The sequence below is a fragment of the Nycticebus coucang genome, chromosome 2, assembly GCF_027406575.1.
Source record: "Nycticebus coucang isolate mNycCou1 chromosome 2, mNycCou1.pri, whole genome shotgun sequence".
NCBI classification, from domain to species: Eukaryota; Metazoa; Chordata; class Mammalia; order Primates; family Lorisidae; genus Nycticebus; species Nycticebus coucang.
The window spans coordinates 183229681-183246082 of NC_069781.1; the positions used below are offsets into that span (position 1 = coordinate 183229681).

Below are 16402 nucleotides of genomic sequence, written 5' to 3' on the forward strand. Positions count from 1 at the left end.
TTTTGGTTTGGGTGGACTCTAGTTCTATTTTAACTATAGCATTTCTGGGCACAGAGGCCCACACCTACAATCCCAGCACTTTGGGAGGCTGAGGCAGGATGGTCACCTGAGGCTAAGAGTTTGAGATCAGCCTGGGCAACATAGTGAGACCTTGTCTTTACAAAAATGTATAACAAACTCGCTGGATGTGGTGGTGTGTGCCTGTTTGTAGTCCCAGCTACTCGGGAGATCCCTGAGCCCAGGAGTTTAGCTGCAGTGAGCTATGATGGTGTCCCTGCACTCCAGCCTGGGTGACAAAGCGAGACCCTGTCTCTAAAAAAACAGAAGGATAGGTGGCGTCTGTGGCTCAAAGGAGTAGGGCGCCGGCCCCATATACCAGAGGTGGTGGGTTCAAACATAGCCCCGACCAAAAAAAAAAAAAAAAACTTCAAAAAAAATAAATTATAAAAAAACAGAAGAAATAGCCGGGCGTTGTGGCAGGCGCCTGTAGTCCCAGCTACTCTGGAGGCTGAGGCAGGAGAATCGCTGAAGCCCAGGAGTTGGAGGTTGCTGTGAGCTGTGTGAGGCCACGGCACTCTGCCGAGGGCTATAAAGTGAGACTCTGTCTCTACAAAAATAAATAAATAAATAAATAAAAATAAAAAAACAGAAGGAACCCACCTGAAAGCCACAAAACACTATAGTATCATGTTCATGACGACAAAATTATAAAACAGTCCATAACTCCAAAGGCCTCACAAAGTCAGGTGGGTTGGTGGGTTAACGGAACTGTGATGAAGTGATTATGGCAAATGATAATCACAGCACAGCCGTGGCAACCTTGTGGATTCTCGCTGTACAGTTCTGCCCAAGTTTTTGCATGTTGGAAACAATTTATAATAAAACTCTGGAGAAATTCTAGCAGGCGTCACTCATCACCCCACATAACTACCAAAGCTGACTCCTACTGTTTATCCCTACTCATTTTCTCTACTGATTCCCGTTTCAGAATGTTGAAACTATGACTTTCCTTTAAGAAGTTGAGCTCTGGCTCGGCGCCTGTAGCTCAAGCGGCTAAGGCGCCAACCACATACACCAGAGCTGGCAGGTTCGAATCCAGCCCCGGCCCACCAAACAATGACAACTACAACCAAAAAATAGCCGGGCGTTGTGGTGGGTGCCTGTAGTCCCAGCTACTTGGGAGGTGGAGGCCAGAGAATCGCTTGAGCCTAGGAGTTGCAGGTTGCTGTGAGCTGTGATGTCACAGCACTCCACCCAGGGCGACAGCTAAAGGCTCTGTCTCAAAAACAAACAAACAAACAAAACTCTATCTCTGCTGTCAGGACTTTAGATCCCCAGGAGAGCTGCCAGTGTGTGCTGCTGCAAGCACACAGCCATGTTAGACGCTGCTGCTGAAGAGCCCAGGCACTGTTCCCGGTTCCCAGCTGTGTGACTTTAGCAAGTCACACAACCACTCAGAACCTCAGTCTTGTCCTCAGTTAAATCAGAGTGTCCACACCACCTTCCTCTCAGTGGCGTGAGTAGGTGGGCAGGGTGGCCAACTGCTCTGGTTCACTCCTGAGCAACGGGGACAATTCGTCTCCCCAGAAGGGCCTGGGACAGAGAGCGCTGTGGGGGACATCTACGAACCTCTGCTGGGTACACCTGGCCGTCCACCGTGTGCTCCGAGCCCCACTCGTTTTCTGCTCCCCAGTGGAAGTGGAAATGCTGTAGCCTGTAGTGGCTTTCCAAGGGCCCGCCGCTAATCCCTAGAAGTGAAGGCAGGAAGATGGTTGTGCTGCTGGGGCCTCTCTGTTGAGCCAAGGTGTGGCTCTGTCTACATTTGGGCTACATGATTTCACTCAAGAGAGACAGATGTATGGCTGGAACGACAGACTCTAGTCCAGCCCTGTGAAGGGAGATCAGTGCCTGTCCCGCTCTGTCCCCAGCACCCAGCTTGGCCCAGTGCCCACCACAGGCTCCCGGCACGTGCTGGAGTAGGCGTAGGTTCTGAGTGCTGTCCCTATGTGGTGGTGGGGGCCCAGCTCCCTACCTGCAGCCATGGCCACCCCATGTTCCGAGGACCAGTTCCACAAGATTTCCAGACTTTTCTTTAATTAAAAACAAGATACCTTGCTCAAGAAGTTAGGTGTGATTTTTAAAAAAAATGTGTTTTGAATTGAAAAACAGCAAAAAAAAAACAACCTACCTAAATCCTTTCACCAATTAACTTTGTGGAATGACACAGAATGAGCACTCGCCACCTTTCCCACCAGGTCTGCTCTCTTGTCTGGACCCACTGTGTGCCTGGTTTTATCTGTGTGCTCCTAAGTCATCAGGAACACTCTCCTTGGAAACAAGCGCTCCCTACCAGGCCCGAGCCCTCTGCAGGAACAGGCCCCCAGTAGCCCCATGGTTACCCACACACCACCAGGCACCTCTCAGAGACTCTGGCTGCACAAGGCCCAGTTAGAACCAGGGACTCTGCACTGCGGGGCACTCCTGGGACAGGCTGCTGGTGGCCTGTGGCTTCTCAGGTCTCTGGCTGTGTCTGGTAGAACCCATCTAGGGCTCCTGGTGTGTGAATGTGGGTAGTCACTGCTTCCCAGGGAACTGCGCCCAAGGTGCTTCCAGGCTACAACCAGCCGGGAAGGCCCCCAACCTCTGTGGGGCATTTGAGGGGTGGCCTCATGCTCCCCCACCCACGGGGGGAGGCCCCTCATGATGAGCATCATGGAGAATCTAACGTTGTGCCTGATGTGGCTTTTCCTGTACAAACATCTCTTGCAGCTGGAGGCCCTGACCTCCAGAGCAGAGAACAGACCCAGCTCCCGGCATGTCTGGGGACCAGACAGGCCATGACCAAGCCACAGGCCTCTCACCACTTTTCTTCACTGGAAGATGAGGATGTTGGTCTGGAAGATCATCAGGGACCAGTCTGGTCTTAAAATTCAAGGACTTTAGGACACTCACACAGATGAATTATATCTCAATTTTTAATAATACTCAGAAATACCCCTTCTCTCAACAAGCACACAAAAGCATTATAAGCAACAGAGCCTCGTTCTACTGGCTGCGAGCAGGAAGGAGCCGTTGTATAGGTGAGGAAGCCGAGGCAAGGCAGGGCGCCTTCCAGCTGGGGCTAGACCACAGGACTTTCATGGTGATTCTCTAGGGCTAAAAATACAAGAGGGGCGATTCTTTCTTTTAAGGATATGCACACCGATCAGCCTTTGAGGTTTTGTGTTGTGTTTAATTTATTAGGAGAGGTTACATAGGTTACCGGTCATCCCTGAGACACAGCCATGGGAACCAGGATTCGAATCCAGGTTTGACACCGAAACCTGGATCATCTAAGATAGTGGTTCTCATCCTTCCTAATGTCGCAACCCTTTAATACCGTTCCTCACGTTGTAGTGACCCCCAACCATAAAATTATTTTCCTTGCTACTTCATAACTGTAATTTTGTCATTGTTATGAATCGTAATATAAATATCTGATATGCAAGATGGTCTTAGGTGACCCCTGTGAAAGGGTCGTTTGACTCCCAAAGGGGTCATGACTCACAGGTTGAGAACCACTGATCTAAGGAACTAACAGGACTGCAGATCTCTGGTGTAGCGAGCTCTGTGCTTGCTTCTACCTGGCATCTGATACCCGAGGTGGAAAAGGGGGCTGTGTCACTGACCAGCCCCACTGGTGCCAAAATGCATCCATCAGTGACCTGGGAGTGAGCTGAGGTGTCACTCACAGCACACTCATCCATGTGTGTCTCTGTCATCCCTTCTAGAACGCCGTGCCTACGAGGCAGGAGTGATGGCTGTGTCATTCAGGCCACAGACTAATCAGACTGGACACAATCTGGCAGACACAATTTAAAAGGCTCTGAGTTAAGCACCATCCAGTCATGTTCCCAGGGCAGGGACCATTTCTGTCGGCTTATCACTGTATCTGCAGCACTTAGTGGTGCAGAAACGGGCCCTTGGTGCCCCAGGAGTCCTTGCCGGATGAATGAAGAAATGAAGAAATGAGATTAGTCAGTTCATTGATTTGTTCAGCTAATCGCTTAATCAGTAAGCAGGCCTGTGCAGCACAGTGGAATTCCGTCTTTCCATGCAGCCTGGGAGCTGGTTGGGGATTTCTAGGAAAGTCCACAGAACATTTAAGGGACTGCATTTGCAGCTTAGCTCTGCCTCTAAATTGCTGTGTGATCATGGGCAGATAGCTGAGTCTCTCTGAGCCTAAGCCTCCACCCGTAAAGTGAGGAGAGCTGGCAGCGTCAAGTTAGATGAGGATAGGAAAAGCATTTTGTAAGGTGTCAGATGATGACAACGAGAATTATGCATCCCTTAACCTTTCAGGGATTCAGCAACTCTATATATTTAAAAATAATTTCAAACTAAATGTTCCTTGTGGTCTCAGCTTGAGCATCCTGTGAGTCTATGCAGGCCGATAGACAGGGTCTCTGGGAACAACAATGCCAACTGCAGAAGGCATAAATCCGTCACCGGCTGGGTGTCAGCCAGACCTCTGCCAGCAGAAACGTTGCAGAAAACAGTTGCCAAACACCAAGCAGTGAGAATGGGAGCCGGTCGAGCTGAGGGACCTCAGAGCACCCTTTCCTCTGGCAGGTGAAGAGCTGAGCCCAGCCTGGAGCCTGCACAGTTTTCCCATGGCCCCACCCCGAGCAGGACCAGAGCCCAGGGAGCTCTATGCCCAACTCTTCCCTGACACAAAACTGTCCCCAGAATTCTCTCCTGAAGCAGCCACTGGCCCACTGGGCTCCTTGCTTGTCTGATGCAGTAGACACAGGGACTCAGAGATAAGCAGCCCTTTTGCGTCGGGGTGCTTGCCCACTGTGGAGAGAATGTTCCTTTTCAGTGGGGCCTTCAGGACACACAGTTCCGTCCCAGGCTGGTTCAGATGCCTGGTCATTCATATCTGAATGAGGGACCTGCTTGGAACAGCAGCTATCTGGGGCTGGGAACCAAGCAAGCTCACGGAACGGCCCCCAAAGTTTAGCATGTCTCACAAGCTTTGTAATATGCAAGAAAAATAAAGGGAGAGCCCAAACCTCACTCTCCTGGAGCACAAGTGGATAGGAAGGCCAGTCTAGCTGGGCTTCTGGGCGCAGCGGCTGCAGTCTGGCTTGGGCTGGGCTTGAGGGACCCATGGTGGCAAATATGTGGAGACACAACAGGCTCTGTGAGGCCGGCATGCTAAAAAGCACAGCCCTTTAATTCAAAAGTGCCAGCAGGAGCCTCTTTCGGATCAAATCAAATCAGGTGTCAGAGCGCCACATACTGAGCCTCTTTCAAGTTGAAACAGACAAATCTCATTGTAAATTTGTAATCTCACTGCAAATTCCAAAATTAGGCCTGACTAGTAGAGCCAGCAAAAGTTCAAGGGCATTCATTTACAGACTAGGGAGTCGTGCCTTGAACTCTTTCTGCAGACAGCACTGCGGGATGACAGGGGCTGGGCCCAGAGTCTGAGCCGAGTTCAGAGGCTCATGGTGGGGGACACCAGGTGTGAGGGCAGCAGGCTTGCAGGCCAGCACTCACTGGGCTCCTGCCCTCTGCTGGCATAGCAATGACCCTGTGGGATCAGTTCTTCACAGTCACCCTATGCATAGCTTTGAGAGGAGGAAAATGAGGCGCAGAGAAGTGGGTTGCCTGGCGACCCCAACCTGGGCATAACGGTCATGTCCTCAGCTCTCAGAGCAGGGCTCTGGCCAAATTCTGCTACTTATTTGCCAGGAAAGTTAAAGCTGCAGACCCAGATACAGTCATTTCAAAATGACTTTTCATAATGACAACACAGTGTCACAGTAACTCTCTTTAATTAAAACAAAGGCAAACCCAATTCACAACCTCCAGCTCCTGTTGTAGGCAGGGTTTGTCCACCGAGTGGTGGCAGCCACCCACCGCCCAGTGTTTTCTGGCAGGTGGACATGAGCTGGCTTGTTGAGGCACAACCAGACAATTGCATTAGCAAGTGCCAGATCCTGAAACTCCACAACAGGTGACGTTCACAGCTGACATGATGTGCTGGCCTGGTTAAGAATGTCTGTGGATTATAGCAGACATGGTCAGTAGACGTCTATTTGCAGTTCGCAGCTTTTACCAAGATAAGCAGGCCTTTGGCAGGCTTGAGTTGTCCTAAGGCTTAAAATTAGTACTGGAGAAGTTTGAGATGTTTTAATTAGTTGAAACTGCAAATAACACGATGTCACAAAGGATCAGCCTGTTCTTGGTGCCGCTCTGGGATTTAACTAATACTGCAAAGCACAATTATTCCTCCGAAGCACAGGGCGAAGGGTTCTATGTGTTCCCCAACCATGAAAGTCTTTGTAACTTTTTCCAGGCAGGTAGGAGCTGCAGCTTGTGGCTGGTAAGTGCCCCTGCTGAGCCCCTCCCTCGAGCCCCACTGCCAAGGCTCAGAAATGAGGGAACCAGGTCGTTCCCTGGGACTTCAACCTGAGCTCACTGCACACTGGCTGTGGTTTGGGCAGCAGGCTGCCTCCACATCCTGGCTTCACATGGAGCGGCTTTGCACAGTTGCTTTAGCTCTCTGCAGCTCAGACTAGACATTGGTACAAAGGTAACGACGCCCGCTTGCTGGGAACACGGCAAGGATCAAATACAGAGATGCTTACAACGTACTTCCCTAGCACAGCCCTGCAGGTAGTGCTGGAATTTCCTTCTGAGGAATTCCCTTCTTTCATTGTGTTTTTCTTGGAAATACCAATTCATGCCCCATCAGAGAGGCTAACAAGTCCCAAGCTGTCTCCTTTCACTTGGGGACAGCACCTGGCCTTGCCTGGTCAACAGAAGTCTCCCCTGGGACGTGGATGTTGCCTGGGCTGGTTCAGGGTTCAGAGAGATGGTGAAGGAGTCTTTGATGCAGTGGTCCTGCCGTGCCTCCAGCCACCTGTCCAGGTGAAGGTCCTCCATTTCTCTGGACATCTCCCCTTTTGACTTATGTTGTTGGAGTCTGTTTCTTTGCCTTGCAGCTGAAGATCCTCAACGGACAGAAGCAAAGCCAGGAAACCACAAGACCACAGTGGTCTGGTCGTTTACTCCCTCTAGGACCAAGCGCACATTGAGCTTGTACTGTATGCGGCGCTGTGCTGGCAGCCCATTCTGTGTTGGTGAATGGCACCCTGGGACTTGGGCTTGCAGGAGCAGAGCGTGTCAGGGGCTCCTGGTGCTTAGAGGACAGAAAGACCCACTTTACAAATTTACACCACTTAAAGTTCAGCTCAGTGCTGGAAGGGCGTTAGCAAGCGTCTGGCACCCTAGCTGCCCGTCACTGTCCTTGCCTATGAGTGCCATTTAGGAAGTCTGCATATGAGTGACAATCGTGTCACTGGCCTGGAGCTCCCGTTTCTCCTTCCTTAGCTGGTTGGGGAGATAGGGCAGACACATCAAGTCCCCCATAGCCAGAGAGCAGCAGCTGCTCCTTCTTCTTTACACGTCCTCTGGTGGGGACATCACCAAGTGCACACTGCCAGAGCGTTGCTGGGATTATTATATTTTGAAGGAAGCGCGGTTGCGAAGCTGTTGTGTATCCTGCAATCAACTCTTCCCAGCTCAGGGCCAAGCACTTTGCATGGGCCCTCCCACAACCTGGTGGGGCCGGTGTCAGATGGTCAGTGATCAGAGGAGGAGACTGAGGGTCAGAGAGCTCAGCTGACTTGCTCTTGCCGTCCCCCTGTGAGCAGAAGAATGGAGACGCACAGCCTGCTCTCTCTGGGCCCAGAGCCCAGGCCCTCACCCCTATGCTGGACCCTCTTGTACTTGCCCTTAAGGACACAGATGACCTGCCATGGCGGCGCATGCAGGTTGCACAGAGCCAGCCCCTGCCCCGCCCCTGCTATCCCTTGCCCTTGGCCGCTTCATCTCTAAGTGCTGGCATCCTTCACCTCCCAGAGAAATGCCAGCAGCATCCACATGGACAGGGTGTCCAGGGCCTCCAGCTTTGTCTCTCTCTGGGATTTTGGTGCGCACTGGTCAGTGTGGCCCAGACATGAGCCATTACACAGAACCACCTCTACACCCAGCGCCTCCTTTGCTCACTCCCTTTGTTGCTCACAAGGCATTTCCTTTCCTTCTGTCCAGGAAGATAAATGTATCTGAAATGCATGGGAGAGTCTCATTATTCCCATTTTCTGCCTGGAAGTTTCCCCCGCCAGTCCTTCACCTGTGTGTTCTGTTCTCTTTGCTCCTAATTCCCATCAGAGGTGAACAAAGGGGACAGAAAATCTGAAAGTGGGGAAAGACGCTGGAAAAACAAGCTGTAGTGATGGGGGGGTGGGAAGGCAGAGTCATGTGCAGCTGAGTAGGAGAGAAACGAAAGGAAGCTGGGTCTTTGGGAAAATGATAAATAAAGTAAAACCAGATTGGCCCGCGCGGACATGAGCCATGGGAGGAATTATCCTACTAATTTATATGGCCAGGGAGAGATACCCAGATAATTCTTTCAGTCTGTGGCTGGGTGGGGTGAGTCCCTTTGAACCAGACAGGAAGTTGGGGAAGACAGAAGGGGGTCAGGGCCAGGTCAGATGGCAAAGGCCTGGCTACAAATAGCAGGCAGGAGCCTTGGATGTTAAAGCAACCAAGTCAGGGACAGCCACGGTCTGCTCAGGGCAATAGCAAGGCTGAGAGCCCAGGGGTCCGTGTCCCGCTGTTCCCTCCACTCCCCTGTTCTCACTGCTGGGAGTAGGACACCCCCCATGTCCCTTTGGGAAGTCTCTTTCCTCCACTCTGATCCGCACCTTGCTCAGGGGTGTGTACCCCAGGACCCAGCCATACCCTGGACGTGTTAGGATCTGAGCCAACAAACCTCCTTCCTCTTTGTCTGAGTCGGTTTGGGTTGGGATTCTGCCATGTGTGCACCCAAAGAAAGCTTGAGGCATACAGTGAATTCCTCACTTTGAGCAGAAGTGAGATTGGAGGTTGCAGAGATGAGAGGGAGGAGGGCAGGGACACAGGGCCGGGGGCTGGCTGGGACCCACTCTGGGGAGCCTCTGTGCAAATCTCTTTCCAGCTCCCTCATTGGTGACTTCACTTTGAAAGCTTAAACTTGGCCTTTGAGAGTCTTTACACCATGGAAAGTGGCAGACACTACAGATCATGCCCAGAAAGCCTGCTGCTCTCCCCTGGCCAGCACTCCACTGGACACAGACTTGGGAGGGCCATTCCTCCAGGAGACCCTTTTGAAAGTTCAACCAGGCGGAACTTCTCTGAGAACAAGTCTGAGTCATAACGCACAACAATCTGCAGGGGCCACGTAGAGTGGACCTCGGCCAATTTCCCCTCCCCAGGGGCCTCCAGCCACTCCACTATTGAGAAGTGTGATAGGCCCAATCCTGGGGACTCTCCACTCCTCCCCTTCTGTTTATTTTCTCTCAACCTAGTCACTGTTTACTTGTCTGCTTGTACTCAGGACTCTTGGAACCAAGTGACAGAAATTTAAATCCAATTAATTTAACAACAACAAAAAAGGTTTGTTAGTCCAGGGGTTGATTGGCCTCGGGCAGGGCAGCAGCATGAACTGAGCATTGGCGGGGGCCTCCCGTTCTCGCCGCCCTGGTTTTACTTCCCTGTTGGGGACCCTTCTCAGGCAGGCTCAGAGGAGACTCGATGGAGAAAAAGACACTCTTAATATAGCACCCAGAAATAACACTTCGGCTCTCATTGGTCAGGCTTGACTCACTGGCTCATCCCTGGGCCAATCACTGCCGCCAGGGGAGGGGCGGTCCCGAGCGGCAACGCCCACTTTCGGGAGTGGCGCGCTCAGCACCACCCTGGCGGGGCAGAGGGAAACCTGGGTGCTGGGATGGCGATGATGAGGACGGCGCTGAGCGACAACCGGAAGGAGACGGGACAGGGACAGGAGCCCTGCATCTGACCTCTGCAGAGTCATATCTTCCCCAGGAGTGCAGGGTGTGTGTCCCACGACCCATGGGGGCCTGCCCGGGCCCGCCCCTGGTGGGGGTTAGTGTATTAAGTGCTGTCCGCTGGGGAGGGGCAGATCCTCAGTGAAATGGGAGGGGTGTCCCCAGAAGGAGGACGGTGTGCTGGCCAGACAGATAAGCAAGCTGACAGACTTGACGGAAAGGAGGCTTCGACTTGTGGTCTTGTTTTCCAGCCTAAAATCTGAGCTCAAATGGCCATGGGATACAGAAACTTGTAGATTCCAAGGCACACACATGCTGTAAACCAGTAAAACAAAAAAACAAGGCAGCAAGGGTGCCCTGAAAGCATGGCAGACCTATCACTGCCCCAGGCCTTGTGGGCAAGTGGGCTGCTTCTTGCCCTGTGGGTGAGGCTGGGGAACCCCATGTAGGCCTCACTGGCCCCAGCTTCCATGCCCCCATAGGGAAATGCAGGCTGGCTGGGCCCTGAGCTGGCTGCAGGCTCTCCTGGGGCCCACCATGAGCATGGCTTGTGGATGTTGGGGTGCACACACTCCCCAAAATCCCTTCCTGGGAGAGCTGAGGACCCTGTAATGTGGGCTCTGAGGTCTAAGGCCAATATGCTCTCTGAGGCCAATTTCTCATCTGTGAGATGGGTTTGTGTGCCACATGACCATAATAGGAGTGCCCAAGTGTGTGCAGTGTACCCCTTGGTGAGGAGAGGGGGCCAGTAGGTGGGCCTTACAACCTCCAGGAGTTGGGGCGGAAGCTGATGCCTCCACCTGTGTTCACACAACCTTGAGCCTCTGATTCTTCTTCCCTCAAGTGAGGTTCTGTGCCGTGACAGCCGCTGTCACTGCTTGATGGCGCTTTAACAGGTCTGTCTGTCGGGCCTGGAGTCCTTCTAGGAATGGAATCAGATTTCCCATGGGCCCACCCCTTCCTCACTCACGGCTGTGGTCCTGGTGGGAATATTAGGCTAGGGTGCCCAGTGTCCACTAGCCCCTTTGTCTTGGGGATTTGAATTATTTTGTAAAATGTGTCTTAACTATAAACATACAAAAGTCCAAAAGAACCTTCAAAGTTTTTCGTACTCTATGACTTAAAGGAAAACAAATCTGTTATAGAATCGTCAATAAGACCCAAAACTGCACACGAAGATTATACAGGAGTGTGAATTCCCTACTAACTCACCTATGTCTGTGATAGGCGTTTTTCTCAAATTATTAACATAGTCACACAACTATCAGCCCACACAATTAAACCTGCAAGAATTATTATTTTTTACTCATTTTTTAAGTGGCTGTGTAAGAGTTTTTAAAATAATCTAACCACATGAAAATGGAAAAGCCAATTTCAGTTGTTTCTTGGGCATTTGTACTTGAAACAGATCAACAAGGGCAAGAAAGAGGTTGCAAACAAATAAATAAATGCGCAAATTGCTGCTCCCCAGACCCCTGAGGCTGGCCCTGTCCTGCTGGTGCCCAAGGTCTGGTTTGCCCACCTTTCCCTTTTCTGAGCTGGTTCTGTCCATCCATGAAGTTCCATTTTGCTTATGTTGGCCAGACTGGGAGTTTCTGTCACTGGCATTCAGCAAACCCTATGTGAGACGGGTCCCTCAGGGTTACCATGAGGCCTGACCACAATCAGCCATGAGAGGGACTGGGCACAGGCCTCTGCTGGGGAAATGTGGCTGCTTCTCACCCTTGAGAGGAGGAAGGAGATGCCTGGAAGGGCTGAGCCATGGGCTGGGTGAGACACTGCATAGGCAGAGGACCTGTCTGTGCTCTGCCCTGATGATTGTCCATTGGAGGTGGGAGCAGGCTCCGGCTGGGCCACCATGTGCTGTTGGGTCCCTCTGCCTGGGCCCTGGGAAGGCGTGCACATGTGGTCAGGACTCACAGTGCCTGCTCTGGAGGGCCCTGTGGGGGTGGTGGAGAATTTCTAGGAGTGTGCAGTCTTTTGTGGTAGAAAGGAAAGCACAGGTATCCTGAGAAAGCCTGGACACGCTAGGCAGACCTTCCGGCAAAGGTGGGAGCACTGGAAAGCTCCAGGTGTGTGTTTGGGGTTCAGAGAGGTGGCCTGTGCCTTGACACTTGCTTGTGGGGCAGATGCAAAGGCAGGTGTGGAAGCAAGTTCTCTGCTGGCTGCCCTGCATTGATAGGCAGGTGGTGTGGACCCAGGGTCAGCGGCCAAGCAGGCACTGACAGGCACACTAGGTGCTTATCTGGCAGACACAGTGCTGGGCGCTGGCCCGGGGTGGCCTCCCTTCCTCCCCTACAGCCTTGGAAGAGGGCACCCCTTCTCTCCTCAGCCCTGGGAAGAAATGGAGGCTCATTTGATCCTTGAACTCTTTATTTTTCCATCAATTTACCGAGCACCTGTGATGCCTGCTGTAAAATAGCCAGAAAGACAAAGACCTGCTGGGGTGGAGTTTATGTCTTCATGGGAGGTCACCGGGCACATGGAGGGTGTGGTGGCTGGCCAGAGAGGGACTGCAGCTGCGCTGGGGCCCCTAGGCCTGGTGACTCGCTGGGAGGACTGGCAGGGCTGGCATATCATCACCCTCACTGATAAGCTTTGTTACAACAAAAGGACGCAAAGTGGCATCAGCAAGAGGAAAGGCTCAGGGCAGAGCCTAGAGCCAACCAGGCTGGGGCTCCAAGTCCTCCCCAGTGCAGCCACACAGGACACACCTAATCACTCTAGCAGCAGGTGTGATGGCACCTGTTGTCTGCTAGGGCAGCACACCTGACTTAGCACCCAGAGTTCTAATGGGGCTCTTCATGGAGGAACCCTATGCCTGGTACGCGTCAGTGTCAGCACAAGCAAGGCCACAATGGCACCTCTTGGTGCCACCTCTGTGACAACTGTGAGTAACATGGAGATAGAGAGGAGCTTCCCAGTCCCAACGGAGCAGCCACCTGATGTGGAGGATTACTGTTGAGGGTTTGAGGTCTTGTAGCTCTTGGGACCTCTCTTGGCACCTCCCGGGACACTGTCCTTCCAGCACCGCCCCTGCCCCGCACCTCCACCCGGCCCTCTCTCTCGTCCCTGATGCCCACCCCTCCATAGTCGGTGCTCATGGCCAGGTCACTTCTCACAACTCCTGTGGTCACCTAACCCTGAATAAAAACTAGGCTCCCGACGCCCTGCCATGAGCCTGATTTCCTTCCAGCCCAGCATGGGGGTTACAGCTGCCACCCTCTCCCAGCCTCTGCCCCATCTGCTTCATGTTCCCCAGCCTAGAGCATAGACCTTTGAGGGAAGGGCCTACTTTTGCTCTGTAAGTCTGTGTGACACAGGTGGCAGGTGAGGGAATTGTCACCTTTAAAGTGAGTGCCATGCTCCTGTCCCCTGTGAACCTTTGCTCTGTCCTGGCGTTCAGTGAGAGGGTCTCTGTCCTCTGCATCCAGACAGCATCTCTGCCCACCTCTCTGCTAAGTCCATGGTCCCACTCCTGGGTTTGACAGGAGAACAGAAAGGCCTCAAACCACCCCGGCTCACCTGACCCCTCGGTGGTGTCGAATTCCACCTGGAAGAAGTAGCCGGTGTTCCAGACGTAGAGGCAGGATGCCGGGGTGTAGGACACTTGGAGAGGCTTCAGCAGAGGGTCGTAGACACTGTCCTTCCCCTGAATGTTGATTGGAGATTGCTGGGTGCCCCCAGACATGGGGACCAGGCCTGTCCAGAGGGGGTGCACTGCAGGCAGACAGAGGAAGAGACACGGCCACATGAGACCCCTCAGGAACCAGGTTAGGGAAACAGGGTCAGTGTGGAGCCGGGCCAAGCCGAATCCTGCATTCTCATGTGTGCTGCTCCCTCCTCTCTGGACCACTCCAAGACTCGGACTTCCCTTCTCACCCAGAGCAGTGCCCCCCTCCACCGCCTGCTGGTGGCCTTTTGAGTCTGTGTGGTCATTGTCACACAACGCGGCCCCAGAGAGGGCAGGAGGTAGGCTGGCGGGAAGGTGGGCAGAACAGAGTGACTACTATCCTCGGGAAGGCTTGTCACCTCCCTTGCCAGTGGCAGGAATCTTGCCCCAGTGATATGGGAGACACTCCTGTCTTCTCTATCCACATGGAGGAAGTAAAACTCCGACTGCAAGAGAGCGAATCCAAGTAGGCCTCTGCCCCCTCCCCCTGAGAGTCTTTTCAAAATGTTTTGAGTGTGGCTTTTAAAGTAAGGGTTTACTAAGAAAAACCTTTCAGAAAGTGCAGAGAGGTTTACAGGGGAAGTAGCAGTGGCCTGCACCGGGATGTCTGCCCAGGCAGCTCTGGGCAAACACCTTGCACAGGAGGGATCTGGGGTTTTCTTTTTTCTTTTCTTGAGACAGAGTCTCACTTTGTTGCCCTGCGTGGGGTGCTGTGGCGTCACAGCTCACAGCAACCTCAAACTCTTAGGCTTAAGTGATTCTCTTGTCTCAGCCTCCCAAGTAGCTGGGACTACAGGCCCCGCCACAACGCCCAGCTATTTTTTGTTGCAGTTGTCATTGTTGTTTGGCGAGCCTGGTGTATGTGGCTGGTGACATAACCACTGTGCTATGGGTGCCGAGCAGATCTGGGGTCTTCTTAAATGAACAAGGATCCTAGTCTATATACTATCTTGTCACTTAACAACGTGAGATCATTTTGTCAGTGGAAAAAAATACAATTCTTTTTAATGGTGGTATGTTTTCCATGTAGTTACATCACCATTGTTAAAATTAACTCATTAGTGTTATTTAGATTATTTCCATTTTATTCCCCAGGTTTTTTTTTTTTTTTTTTTTTTATTGCAGTTTTTGGCTGGGGTTGGGTTTGAACCCGCCAGCTCCGGCATATGGGGCCAGCGCCTTACCCCTTTGAGCCACAGGCGCTGCCCTTATTCCCCAGTTTTAAACAAAGCTGTGATGAAGTTTCTATTACTTTCTGTATTCTTATCTGGATTATTCTCTTTCTTGTGAACTAACCACAGAATTGCTGGGTCAAAGGGCATACACCCTAATTCTGGCACACATGGAGAAAGATTTACAGGCCTGTGGAAGTTCTCTCCCACCCCGAGAGGCTAATGGCTAACACATGATTGTGTTTTCTTCTCTAACGAACTTGAGAATTTTTTTTAGGAGCTGTTATTTAATAAGTAAACCATCAAAGGTCAGTAGCATGACGTATAATACATTTTAAAATGAAAAAAAGATTGCAGAATCACAGAATGTTTATTCCACAATCACATCTTTTCTACCTTTTAGTGTTAAAAAGGTTCTTTCTTGCAGGAAATAATGGTGATGGTCAGCAGTGGGTTGTTTGCGTGTTTTAATTTTCTTTCTTGCTTTTTCTTATCCTGGACTTGCTGTGCTTTGCTGTCCGTCTCCCTCAAACTGAAGCAGGAGTTTTGCTCACCTGTGTATGTGCTTAAACAATGTCTGATGCAACAGATGTTTGTTGAATGAATAATCCCTGCTGTGGGATAGAGGGCCAGGAGCTGAGTCATTTTCCCAGCATCTCTAGTGAGTCAGCCACAGGGTCTGAGCTCAGAGCCCATCTCCTGGAATCTCCCACTGCGGCTTCCTGGGGCTCTCAGCTGTTGCTCAGGTCTCCAGGGAGAGGATACCCCTAAACCTTTCCCCAGTGGTCTCCCAAGGCCAGAAAACCTATGATTAGACCCATGTGTCTGGCTTCCCTACTCAAGTGGACAAGTTGCCGAGGGAGGCAGGGCTGCCATGGGCCATGGATCCCCGCCCTGAGCCCCTGGCTGGAAGCCAGCGGGGCACCTCCAGGGGTCTGTATGGCCAGATTGCAAAATTTTCTAGAAACGTTAAGGTACAGATTTTCACAGCCAGTCTCCCAATATTTGTTGCCAGGTGATTTTCTTTTTTTAAAGTTTTAAACATTACGCAAAGGGGGCTGGGCACAGTGACTCACACCTATAACCCCAGCACTCTGGGAGGCTGAGCCAGGAAGATCCCTTAAGCTCAGGAGTTAGAGACCAGCCTGAGCAAGAGGGAGACTCTGTCCCTACTAAAAATAGAAAAATTAGCTGGGTGTTGTGGTGGGCGCCTGTAGTCCCAGCTATTTGGGCGGCTGAGGCAGGAGAATTGCTTGAGCCCAGGATTTTGAGATTACTGTGAACTATGACACCACAGCACTCTACCAAGGGTGACAGAGTGAGGGTGACAAACAAATGAAAACATTGTGCAGGGAGAAAGTCATGTTTGTAGGCTCAATGCCCAGCTCTCCCCACTCACTATTGGAATTACTGGGCAGGTTGTCCTCAGCCTCAGTTTCTTCATCTGTAGGAATGAGAATAGTGGTGTAAGACAAATCAGGTTTGCTGAACAGATAAGCTAGTTTGCACCTGAGACACTCCTGCAACGCCTTCCTGTACATGACACAGACCCGGATGCACATCAGCCCCCCTGCCCTACAGCCTGGCCAGGACACTTCTGTCCAGCAGAACGCATTACGGGCCCTAAAACAATGCCAGGTCTGCGTGGGGAAATGGCTGGCCCTAATGCATTC

General features: G+C 51.8%; 1 protein-coding gene across 3 annotated transcripts in view; it reads right to left on the reverse strand.

The window, feature by feature from the left end:
• The window catches only part of CA5A (carbonic anhydrase 5A), a 31790-nt gene that overhangs the window by 12292 nt on the left and 3096 nt on the right, over window positions 1-16402 (reverse strand). For all 3 annotated transcript variants that reach the window (XR_008373186.1, XM_053554627.1, XM_053554636.1), the window contains exons 2-3: window positions 13410-13604; window positions 1630-1748 (exon numbers count right to left, since the gene is read on the reverse strand). Coding sequence is in view for 2 of the 3 variants with exons in the window: in XM_053554627.1 (XP_053410602.1) it covers window positions 1630-1748; window positions 13410-13604 (314 nt within the window). In the remaining variant the exon portion in view is untranslated. The remainder of the gene's footprint in view (window positions 1-1629; window positions 1749-13409; window positions 13605-16402) is intronic.